Source organism: Carya illinoinensis, chromosome 9, assembly GCF_018687715.1.
Source record: "Carya illinoinensis cultivar Pawnee chromosome 9, C.illinoinensisPawnee_v1, whole genome shotgun sequence".
Taxonomy (NCBI): Eukaryota; Viridiplantae; Streptophyta; class Magnoliopsida; order Fagales; family Juglandaceae; genus Carya; species Carya illinoinensis.
This window is the reverse complement of record NC_056760.1, coordinates 19,894,219-19,906,738: the sequence shown is the minus strand read 5'-3', so window position 1 is coordinate 19,906,738 and position 12,520 is coordinate 19,894,219. Positions and strand designations below refer to the sequence as shown.

At 38.7% G+C, this 12,520-nt stretch overlaps 1 protein-coding gene across 1 annotated transcript; it reads left to right on the top strand.

Moving 5' to 3' along the window:
• The first annotated feature begins 321 nt into the window (after window positions 1-321).
• LOC122276905 lies at window positions 322-4,241 on the top strand. Its single transcript, XM_043086799.1, has 4 exons — window positions 322-2,750; window positions 2,836-2,923; window positions 3,027-3,801; window positions 4,153-4,241. The coding sequence occupies exons 1-4, from the start codon at window positions 322-324 to the stop codon at window positions 4,239-4,241; spliced, it is 3,381 nt and encodes a 1,126-aa protein (XP_042942733.1).
• Window positions 4,242-12,520: the final 8,279 nt, after the last annotated feature.

The window sequence follows — 12,520 nt, the reverse complement described above, 5'->3', positions numbered from 1 at the left end:
AATCCATACGTATTGCTCTCGATCTTTCTATATTAATTAAACTTTGCAAGGTTGTTCGCATGCTGGTTGGGGCTTTCCTTCAACTAGTTTCATGATAATTAGATATACTTGCTTTCTTTAACCGTCATATTCAAACCAGAAGTGTTCTCATATCCTTGTTAACTCGTACCATTCCTTGTCACACATACAGATGGATAAGGCTTGGATGCATATTGAAGATAGAATGCATTCTATCGAATATGCTGAAGGCGTCAAACATTTCATAGAGCTGGCAAAGGCCCATTCACCGGGTAGAGACTGCATTAGGTGTCCATGTAGGAGATGGATACATCTTATTCATTGGTTCAGGATCACTTGTTCATCATAGGTATTGATACATCTTATTCTGCATGGATTTTCCACGGCGAGGAGGATACAGAAAATGACCCCGCATTTTCTGATGAAGAAGTTCCTGATGATGGTAACTGCAATGACTACATTGATGATGTAGATGAGATGTTAGATGACATCCGTGTGGGATCCTTTATGGATAATTCTGGTAGAACAGAATTTTATGTAGATGACGGGCCGTCACGACACACCGCTGAGGCTCCGATACTAGGTAATTTCGACGAGTTACTGGAAAATGCACGAAAGCCACTTTATCCAAACTGCACCAACTTTTCGAAACTATCATTCATAGTCAAGTTGCTTCACATAAAGACAGTTGGGGGTTGGACTGTGAAGTCTTTTGACATGGTTATTAAGCTGTTGCAAGCAGCATTTCCTCAAGCACTGTTCCCCGCCTCATACCACGATGCTCGCCGCTTACAGCAGGGTTTGGGATTTAGTTACACAAAGATCCATGTATGCCCAAATGATTGTGCATTGTTTTGGAAGGATCATGCTAATAAAGACGAGTGCCCTAAATGTAATGCATCTAGGTGGGCCTTAAGTACAACTAACCAACAGAGGATACCCCAAAAAGTCCTCCGATATTTCCCTTTGAAGCCGCGGTTGCAAAGGCTGTTTATGTCTAAAAAGACTGCCCAATCCATGAGATGGCATGTAGAAGAGCGTGTTGACGACCCCAACTTCATGAGACATCCAGCTGATTCTACTGTATGGAAAGATTTTGATAACAAACATCCTTGGTTTGCTCAAGATCCTCGTAATGTTAGACTTGGTCTAGCAAGTGATGGGTTCAACCCATTTAATAATATGAGCAAACCGTACAGCATTTGGCCAGTGCTACTTGTGCCGTACAACTTGCCACCTTGGTTATGCATGAAAGATCCATACGTGATGATGTCATTATTGATCCCTGGACCAAGGGCACCGGGAAATGATATTGATGTGTTCTTGCGTCCCCTAATAGATGAGTTGACAGAATTATGGGTAGAGGGAATTCATACATATGATGCATACAAACGAGAATCTTTTCAATTGAGGGTTGCGTTACTCTGGACCGTCAACGACTTTCCTGCATATGCAAATCTGTCTGGTTGGAGCACGAAGGGTAAGTTGGCATGCCCTACATGTAACTTAGAAACAGATTCTTTGTGGCTTGTGAATGGCCGGAAACATTGTTATATGGGCCATCGTCGGTGGTTGGTGCTAGATCATGCTTGGAGAAGGAAAAAGGCAGCTTTTAATGGTAAGGACGAACACCGTCTCAAACCGAAAATTCTGGAGGGTCAAGCTTTAATGGAGCAATTACATGAGGTCTCAAATGTGCATTTTGGTAAATTATTAAAGAAGAGGAAACGTACACCAAATGAATTGAACTGGACAAAAAAAAGTATCTTCTTTGACCTACCATACTGGTTAGACTTGGGATTGAGACATAACTTGGATGTCATGCATATTGAGAAAAATATTTGTGATAACGTTTTGGGAACCTTGATGAATATTGAAGGCAAAAGCAAGGACACCGCTACTGCGCGTAGGGATTTGGAAGATCTTGGACTGAGGAAAGAATTACATTTACAGCATCATGGTAATCAAACTTCTATGAGTCTTGGTTGTTATATGTTAAACGTAAATGAGAGGAGGAGTTTTTGTGCACGCTTGTCAGAAGTTAAATTTCCTGACGGCTTTGCCTCGAATATTGCCCGGTGTGTCAACGTTTCTAAAGGAAAAATCATGGGTATGAAGAGTCATGATTGTCATATCTTGATGCAATATTTGTTGCCGGTTGTTATTGGTGGGTACCTACGACCCGATGTGCGTCGATGTTTAATAGAGTTGTGTTCGTTTTTCAAGGAATTATGTGGTCGAACACTTGACATAACAGTGTTGAAACGGCTTCAAGCTAATATTCCCATCATTCTTTGCAAACTGGAAATGATATTCCCGCCTGCATTTTTCGATATCATGGTGCACCTTGCTATTCATCTGCCAGATGAGGCTTTGCTAGCAGGACCTGTCCAATACAGGTGGATGTACCCTTTCGAGAGGTATATGGGTAAGTTCAAACGGTATGTCCGCAACAGAGCCCATCCAGAAGGCTCAATTGCAGAGGCATATTTGCATGTGGAGTGCCTGACATTTTGCTCTATGTACTTGAATGATATCGAGACTAGACATAATCGAGAGGAACGGAACATTGACACAGTTGGGCAGAGCTCCCTAGAGCCAAGTTTATCGGTTTTCTCCCAAAAGGTTCGCCCTCTAGGGGCAGCCCAAATTTCAAAATTAGATGAAGCTCTGTTGGCCAAGGCCACGTGGTATGTCCTTAATAATTGCCCGGAGATTGAGGACTATTTAGAGTAAGTACACCCTTGTAAAGCATGTTCAACATTCTACTTCGTGTACGTCATGTTGAATACGTTATTAAAGCATGAATCTTTGTAGGGACCACCGTAACAATATGCAAGAAGAGGACCCAAGTAACTTCGAGCATAGGCACCAAATGCAATTCCCAATGTGGTTCAGAACACGTGTATGTTATTCTCTTTTTTCATTTACCAATCATTTTAGTTTATAAAAGTGATAACGTCACTTTCTATATTACTGTAATGACATGTCAAATACTTTAATGTTAGATTGCCGATTTGCATGCAATGACTCCCCCCGCGGTGACCGATGACATATTTGCTTTAGCATGTGGGCCAGATCCATTGGTGGCGAGATATGCCGGTTGTATAATGAATGGAATTCGATTTCACACAAAGGAGCTTGAAGGGCGTCGCCGCACCCAAAACAATGGGGTTGTTGTTCATGGCGACCATGAAGGAGTGCCTGTTGACTTCTATGGCGTGTTGCAAGACATCATAGAATTACGCTATATGGGGTGGCGTAAGTGTTTCTTGTTTAAATGTGATTGGTGGGACATTGGTGATAGAAGAAGGGGGATACATGTTGGGGAGCACTTCACGAGTGTTAATACTTCTAGGCAATGGTATAAAGATGAGCCGTTCGCCCTCGCTTGCCAAACGTTGCAAGTATTCTACATCAAGGACCCGAATTGGGGGGGAAGTTGGCATGCGGTACACAAGATAACCAATAGGAATGTTTATAATATTCGCCACAAGACCTCGGACGTGCATGATGATGCTGATGATGACGATGATGGGTCGGAGACTCTTGAAACTGAAGATGAGAGTGATACTGATGTTATTCATTATGTCTCAGTTAATGAAACTAGCCCGGAGACGCTCAATCCACTGACCCGAGGAGATTCAGACAACTTGCCGGTTGATTCGTCAACCATGTCACCTGAACAATTGTGTAGAGAAACTGACGATGAGGATTGTGTTGATGATGAAGACCTTAACCGGCAATTTGATATGGAGAACATGCCTGCTGTGGATAGCGATGGTATTGATCTAAAACCTCAATTCCATTGCCTGGACTATTTTAGATTGATGGTTTATCATTTCCTTTTATTTAATGCTTGTAGTCTCTAATTAATGGAGGCATATGTTAATCAATTCTACATAGCTATTGAAATGGCCGGGTAATGCTTCCATTGTTGTTTTCATGAATACATGCAAATTAGGAGAAAAAGATGTTTGACACACAAGCCACTTTTCGTACCATGATATTGATAGTACTATCATGGGCGTACAAAATCTTTTTCTTGTATCTTGATACATGTTGGTGCTTGACATCTGTTTTTATTTCCTCCGTTTGTAGACAGCGCCTGACTGTTCTTTCTTCCAAGGACAGTTGAGCACAAACTGTACGCCCGTGTGAAGCATAAGACAGATGAAGAAGTGGTCCAGCGTGGTTGCTCTCTCTACTTTGACTTGGAATGAGGAAACTTTGGTAATCAGAGGATTAGTTATCCCATTTCGTATATGCTAAATGTTGCTTGTTATACTAGACATGATTTTGGAATATAACATGCCTATGATCTTCCATGCTATGCTTGTGCAAATTTTCTCCCAATTGCCTGTTTTCATAGATTTGATTATTAGTCTTATTGTAATACTTGTTAACCATGACCATACATTCACTTTCAAGAAAGAGGAGTCCAAAACAGATAATTAGGTTTAAACCCCTCAGTAACTAGAAAAGTTCATGTTTATACAGATGCACTGCCTCTTATATCCATCTACATTAAGATATAAGCAGACCACTGGTGGAAATGGTCTGACATCATATTCTGGTGCTTTGAATATTCACTAGTCGGGAAATTATCAGAAGGTCTAGAACATATTCACGAGTGTAGGGGTTGGAAAACCAACTAGTTTCCGCTGGAAAAATTACCCCTGGTTGAAAGGTCACACTGAATACCTGAGCCCTTTACAGATTTAGTGTTGGTTATGAAATACAGATGGAAGCATAATAAAATTCAGATCTGCGTTATTTTTATTTTATTAATCTGGTACAAGCATCAAATCTGGATATCAGTTTACTGACCAAATTCACTCCCTTATAAAATGACCGGATCAATTCTATACAGTTGGACTGATGAATCCAACTGTATAGAATAATATGTTGCTAACAAAAACATGTATAATAATCTGGAATATGTTGTCCCCTCTAACTCAATGACATCGAGTAGTTCAAATAAATCTTACACGGAAGCCTAATGACATCGTGGTTTGTGGTGGAGCACAGTTGGTTGATTTTACATAAAAAGCCTCTGGAAGATGTTGGAATGGATGCTGCTTTCAATTAAAGTTACTCACTGTCTCCACCATTTTCAGACCTGAACAATGTCAAATCAGTTACCAACAGATATCATTGAAATAATGGATGTAGCATGTATTGGAAACCTGTTATATACAGGGCATTGGATTAGCTAAAGCAGGCATTGCCTCAGTAGTCAAGAAATAATTAGAAGAACTAGTAGAGACTGCATGCAGCATAAAAGATGACCTCAATGCGACGTACGTGGGAAAGATGCAGCCAATGGTGGAAGTCTTTGACCACCATTGTCATAGCATTCACCATAGTACATGGCAGAGTAGAAAATGGATTAGAAAAATTTAAATGGTGTGAGCAAACGTATGGCAAGCTGAGTGTGTAACATTTGGACTCGAATATAAGTTTGAGCGTACAAAAAGTTCAATTAGATTAGTTTTGTCCAATTAAACTGATCGAAAAGGGCATGAAAGGGGGATAAGGTTAATAATTCAAACATTAATATACTGCTACCACAGTTTTGTACAATAAACTGAGCTAAAAGGGCATGAAAGGGGGATAAGGTAACTGTTGCTACTATGACATACTGCTATGATAGTAGCAGAATGGAAATGGCATTAAATAGACCTAATATGTGGAATTTATTAATGTTAGTTTTGTACAAACCTACTGAGATTAAAAGGGCATGAAAGGAGGATAAGGTAAACACCGACAAAAACTGAAGATATACTTGGTAATTATGATATTATCAGTATGGTAAAGGCATGAAATGGAAGTGTTATAAAAAAGGCTCACACCAATACAAAGCCAGTTCAACTTTGGACTGAATTGCAAGGTTGTTAAGACTGTTATTTTACATGTTATCTGCCATATAATGGACATGTATTCACCATGATTGGGCTATCTTGGATGTAAATAGACCCCAAGAATATAAGTTTACAGCGCGGTAAACGGTCGATGTATCGGACATATTGGAAAAAAGGCATAAATCTAGAAAGTTAAATGTGTTATACGTTACAAAGGCATAAATCGAGCTAAAAGGGAATTGGAATAGCATCTAAAAAAATTAGGCATAAACCAATATTTCGAAGAGGGTTTTACTTCCATAAGTGGCTGACTTACGTAATGTGAACTACGCTTATCTAAATTACATTGAAACAATTCAAATGCAGTGGTAGTGATGATGGAACACGGCACCGGAATGGCTAAACAAGCATGGTGCATGGGTATACGTGTATGTGTTATAGTAGAATAGGTTGATAATGAGACATAGCAAGCATTTTACCAAAGTGGGGTTAATCGAAACAGGACCTTGGTAGATTTGTTATATGCCAAGGGACAAGTCCAAAAAATTACTTTTAAACATCTTACAAAAGGTGGTGTCCAAAACACACACTAAGTGCACCTTGTATGCCAATGGGTCCCACGGAAGTAAATTTTGAGGCTTTTAGACAAGTGGTGTCCAAACAGACAAGTCTTGACTTGAGTTTGACACGTCTCATCAGAGGTGTTAAGTAATGTAAACTGGGCAGAAAAAGTGGTGTCTCAAATACTTGTTTTATATAAATGATTATGCCAACTGGGGCCCAGCAATATTTAATAGATTTGGCCTTGTGTCCAAATTGGTTGGACACAACAACAACATCCTGACAAGATACTCACCGTGATAATATACATGAGTCCGGTTATCTTGGCCAGCCAAAAAAGGTGTTTAGTTGTATAAAGCATGTTGCTTGCAGCCTTAAATAAAAGGGGATAGATATCATTGGCGGCTGATTCAGTATTAAAACTCACATAAATACTAACCCAGTACGTTTTAATATACACCACATACAAAGCTGGGCAGCCCCTGTCCCAATGCCGAGGTGCTTGAGATAACACTTAACCACGTACACATATATAATTAGACACATGGCTAAGCTGTAAGTCCATACGCGGGAAACTAAAATTTTTATGGTGCTGGCGGTTCTTTTAACTTTGGAAAACATGTGAGCTCGCGCTAGTCTCTGATGTCGAAGTGACAGAAGTTGGCTTTTCATCATAGATTAGTGGCCGGGTACCTAAGGGCAGAAAAGTTTAGAGTTTGCTCTGGGTTCCAGTGGGGCTTTTCTCATATAGCTGAGGAGAAAAGGTGTACACACTGAATATATGTTGATAAGTACTCACTGAAGCCTGGGATCCGAAAGAAAACCTTGAAGACTGCACACAGCTCTTCCTCTTCGCAACCAAACAGACCAACATATTGAAGATAGAAAAGGTAAACCCTATTTTCACCCCACAATCACATCCTTAGTTTCCACTAAGCAAATGTCTTTTTTGCTCCGTTGGTTTTTCTGTGGGACATATAATGTTCATGTCAAAAATGCCTCTTTTTAAAGAAGATTAAAGCTTTCAGGTTGCTATGAAAGTTGATATAGTACAATAGCTAGCTTTTCATATATTGTAGGAAATCTGACATTTTGCCTATTTGGATAATTAACATATGGGTTTGCATATTACCCATACTTAGAAGAACAGAGTACAAACAAGTTTGGTGGGGTTGTAGTCAGATTCAGACCAAGTGGTTAATGTTAGTTGGGTTTTTTTCAGGCATTGTTACTGTTGCAAATAAGTAGCTAATGGGTACTAGATTATAACTAGTAAAAATTAGAGAGAATAGATGCCTTACATTGTGTTTGGGAAATGAAAGGGGGAAAATATTTTTCCCCCTGTTGCAAGTTTCAGTGAAAAGTTGACCACCTTTTCACATTTAAAAAAAAGAGGTGTCAACTACAAATGATTTGAGTTTTGTAACCTGAGGACACGATGGCAGATTTTCAGGCACTTTCAAACATCCTTATTTACTTCAACAATGTAATGGTGGCTTCATAATCCGAATAAATAAAGAGAAGAAAAAGAAACAACAATATTTAGGTGCAGGGGATAAATATTGTTACTTTATACATGATTATCAAAAATAATATTCAGTCACATATTATAGTTATGGGAATAAACATTGTAGGTAGTAATGGTGATATCTGGAAAAAGAGGCCGGAGGGGAAGAATTAGACCTCGACGTCCGCTAATAGTAGCGAGCCCTAGTGATGAAGCTCCAGTTCAGGTGCCTCCAACAAGGAGCCTAAGGGAATATGTCAATCCCATATTTAATGCATCAACTGGAGCAGTACCAGCAGTTTCTGAAGAAGTTCCAGATTTGGTGCTTCAACCGAGTAGCCTAAGAGATGAGGAGGATACTTATGTTGATGCCTCACAGGAAGCACCACCAGCAGTGGGCATAGAAGAGTCTCAACCTGCAGTTGAACAGCAGGAAAGTATTGAGGGGGCCAACAGCACAGGTTTGTCAGTATAGTATGCTTGGTTTGCATTCATAACATGTAAATAAGCTGGTTCTACTTGTTGTAATTAGTAGTGAACTAGCTATCCTATTTAACTAGTTTATTTATGTTATTCACAGTTACAGTGCCACCCATTAAAAAAAGAGGCAGAGGGCCTGCTAAGGGTACTATGTTTGAGAGGTTACGAAAGATGGGGAAGATCCCATTAAATATAAAGGATGGGCATAGAGGCCCATCATGCGAAAATGCCACAATATTCACTAGTCGGGTGAGCTGGATTATAAGAGTACATGCTGATATGAGACATGCAAGTTGGAGTGTGATACATGAGAAGGAGAAGCACGAGCTCATCAATCGTGTTAGAGTAGGGGACCCCAAATTTGTGGTTTATGTTGTTATTTATGAACAACTTGGTTATAGTACATTTCGAATGAGGGTTTGAATGTGATCATTTATTACTATTGTCTATGCAGGCTGACTTCGTGTTGGATTGGAGTAGAGACAATCATCGCGAAGCTGTAGTAAACACACTAGCTGATAGGTACAACGCTTACCACTATGAATTACACAAACATTACAAGAAATTTGATTCGCATGAGGAGGCATTAGCTGGTCGGAAGGAATGGGTGGAGCCACACGTATGGGAGTGGCTATGTGAAATGTGGGCCAGCCCCAAATTCAAGGTTTGGGACTCTGGTTTTATAATTAGTTACAATTTGAGTCCATACAATTGGGTCCAGTTTTTTTCATCCATCACCAAATAAATATGTATTTATTTGTAAATACACTTTCAGGAGATCTCATACATAACGCTAAGTGCATGACAATAACAAATGGTTGTCATATTTTAGGAGCAATCTCGTAGGAACAGTAACAACAGGAAAAAACAGAAGATTAAACATACAAGTGGGAGGAAATCATTTGTTAGGCTTATGGAAGAGAGGGTAAGCTAGATGTTTCTTTGTAGAAGTGAGTCCTATGTGTTATGGATTCATTATTGTTTGTGAGGCTTAACTAACTAGATCATGTTTATTTGAAGGGTGAGGAGGCTTGTAATATGATAGAGTTTTACAAAGAAACACACTGGTCCAATAAGAAGGGTAAATGGATCAATGCAGCTAGTGAACACAATTATGTGAGTTAACTTAATTTCCCTCTGATTTCTAATTATTTAATGGGCTTATGCATTGCAGATTTATAAATAGCATTTACGGTGTTATTGTATTTTCTTTCAGAATCTGATGCTTGAGAGGTTGGGTGAGAAAGAAACTGAAGAGGATGTTGAACTCGACAATGGTGATGTTTTCAAAGAGGTGTTGGGGTTCAAATCTGGCTACGCACTAGGTCTGGGTCACTCTGTCATACCTGAGCCCTCCCCATTTCTGAAAAAGAACAAGGCATTCAAACGTATAGCTGAGGAGAATGAAAGGAACAAGGAATCTGCTGACTTATATAAGAGTAAACTAGAAGCACTGCTAGGTGATATGGCTGAGCTGCGAAAACAGTTTTCTGAGCATGACAAACAAATCACCGCCATATCCTCACATTTGGGGTCAAGTAGGGAGTCTCAACAAGAGACTCAAGGAGATTTATAAAATTCCTAATATATTGTAAATGTTTTTTGAAGAAGGTCATGGGGATATAACTAGTTTTTGTTCCCCCTATCGCTTTTTGAAACAATTATAATGTATTTATTTTGATCAACTGTGGGGAAAGGTTGGGGGTCATGTTTTGTAAAAAAAGGGATGGGAGGTGTTCCATGTAAGTGGACACAGGTTTTTGTTTTGGTGAGGCCATAAACTACTTTAATATGGGAATGGGTACTAGATGTGTAGATGTGTAATGCATCAGGTGATGGTTTGCTGCTGAATGAGTGAGTATATATTTCAAAAACACTATGAAGTAGTGTTTGGAAGTTCCTGGATATTTGTAAAATGATTGGGTACAGTTAAATGCTAATCATTTTGATTTTTAATTTTCAGGGAAACACAAGTACTGCATCAATGGATCTGCATAGAAGGGTTCCAGCAGGTCTATTTTTTTTTTGGGTGATGGAAGGCATGAATGGAAAGTCATGGAAGTAACATTGTTTGGCAACCACCATGCGAAGTGACCTATATAAGGTAATTGGACATGTTCCAGATTGGGTGATGGTAGCTTAAACTTTCTGTCAAAATTAATGGTTTATGTAATCTGAATTTTGATATTTTCAATCAATAGATGATGTTATATGCTCCTTAGGGTAGTTAGTGAACAATTTGATTATTAGAAATCATTGCACTTTGTTTTAGGAAAATGCATCTGCTTAGAAAATGACTAGTGGGTTAATACACATAATTAGGTGGAGTATGAATTGGGGGGGGAACCACAGTAATTATCTGTATTTAGAGAATAAGCCACCTTCATATGTCTGGTGAGATCAAAATTGGTGGTTCATATTGTAACCCACATCAGATTATTACATTTTGAAGTCCAGATTTGGGCTATATATATGTTAAAATTGGAAAGGTTAGAGTGAAAAGGTTTAAAATTCAGCAGAAAATTAAGACTCATGATATTATATCAGAATCTGAATGAGGAATCCACATGCATCCTCAAAAATCCTCTACAATTCACGTGCACTGTAACTCACTGGGTCACTCACTAGAGTTGTATGGCAAGTTACGCAACTACCACAATAACTGGATGTGTCATCTTTGTCCGATGACTTTGGTTATGATTGGTTGTGAGAAAACATGTGTTGGAGCTGTAATGAATCCTCATTGGACACAGATAATCCCAGCTATATTTAAGTATGATTTTTGGTTGGTGGTTATGAGCAAACCAGATTTTGAATGCAGCAGGATACCATAGGTAATTATATAACATTGAATTATGATGCTTGTAGCATTAATATAGCAACTTGATGAATATTGCTAGGTTTTGCATAATGTGCTGGAAAAAGGCAGCTTGAAGTTTTAATTTTTCAACAGCAAATGACCAACAAAAATATTAGGGATTACTAACTCAGCAGGTAACTGTTGATGGAAAAATATACATCTAAGAAGTATAGTTTAACTTTAGTTTGCAGGAATTCACAATTTATGAAAGAAAAACTAAACACCTCAATAGGCTTGTATTAGCACCTTAAATATATCATTTCATTATGATAGGTTAGGACTTGGCATTTACACAACAGAATCCCAATAAATTCTTCTGATGCTATATTGGCCAGTTCTTCCATATGGAAATGACATCCACATAGATATCATGTTGTAACACCAGTTATGAATGGATATGAAGGGTAATTGATAATAGCTTGCCATCACCTTCATTGTAGGGACTGCACCCTCTTGTATTTGGTGTCAATAACTGATAAAACTTTAATTGTTGGATAAAAACCTACTGATGCAGCAGGAATTTTCAGAATGCAATCATGGGATTGCATTCTAACATCCCTGGATGGAATATTGTTCATGAGCAGATATATTAATTAGTGCTAAGTAGGATGGTTCCTATGATTTTGTTGGCATTTGTTGAAGTTAGGTTGTTGATTCTCCTAGAATTGTAGGGCTACTACTGCTGCTGCAAGTGTTTTAAAAAAATTCATAACATCATGTATGAATAAAGGTTTCAGGTCAATATTCATTCAGCCAGTGTTCATTTTCTGGTATAGAGAGGCATGTGGGCATCAGGATCAGCTGGTAGTATCAAAGAAAAATGGTGAGATCAACCGTTACAAAAGTCATACCTGCTTTCAATGGAGCTACCAGTGAACTTTACGTTGGAGGGAGGTTATTCTGCTGGAAGTGTATCCCCTATCTACAAGAATTGTGTAGTTGTTGTATGCATTAATAGTTGTTGTTAAAAACGCTGATGACCCTCTTCTCCTTCTCTGAATGGTAAACAGAGAATTTTCCATTTCCCTCAAAGACTATGATATTGGAACATTCCTGATCAATGTTGTAAATATATATATGGGGCAATAGTTTTTCAACTTCTTTGTTGTCTGTATCCCAGCACAGTTATGTTTAATGGGTTATTAGTTGTAAGAAACAGGGGAACGTAATTAAAGTATAATTATGCTTACATTGTTACCATTAATGTATTGTTGGTAAATGGTGGTGTCT

Coding starts and splice junctions, on each gene's coding strand:
- LOC122276905 (XM_043086799.1), top strand. CDS start 322: ATGGATACATCTTATTCATTGGTTCAGGATCACTTGTTCATCATAGGT. Junction 2,924..3,026: donor CAATGTGGTTCAGAACACGT/GTATGTTATTCT, acceptor CTTTAATGTTAG/ATTGCCGATTTGCATGCAAT. Junction 3,802..4,152: donor GCCTGCTGTGGATAGCGATG/GTATTGATCTAA, acceptor TTCCAAGGACAG/TTGAGCACAAACTGTACGCC.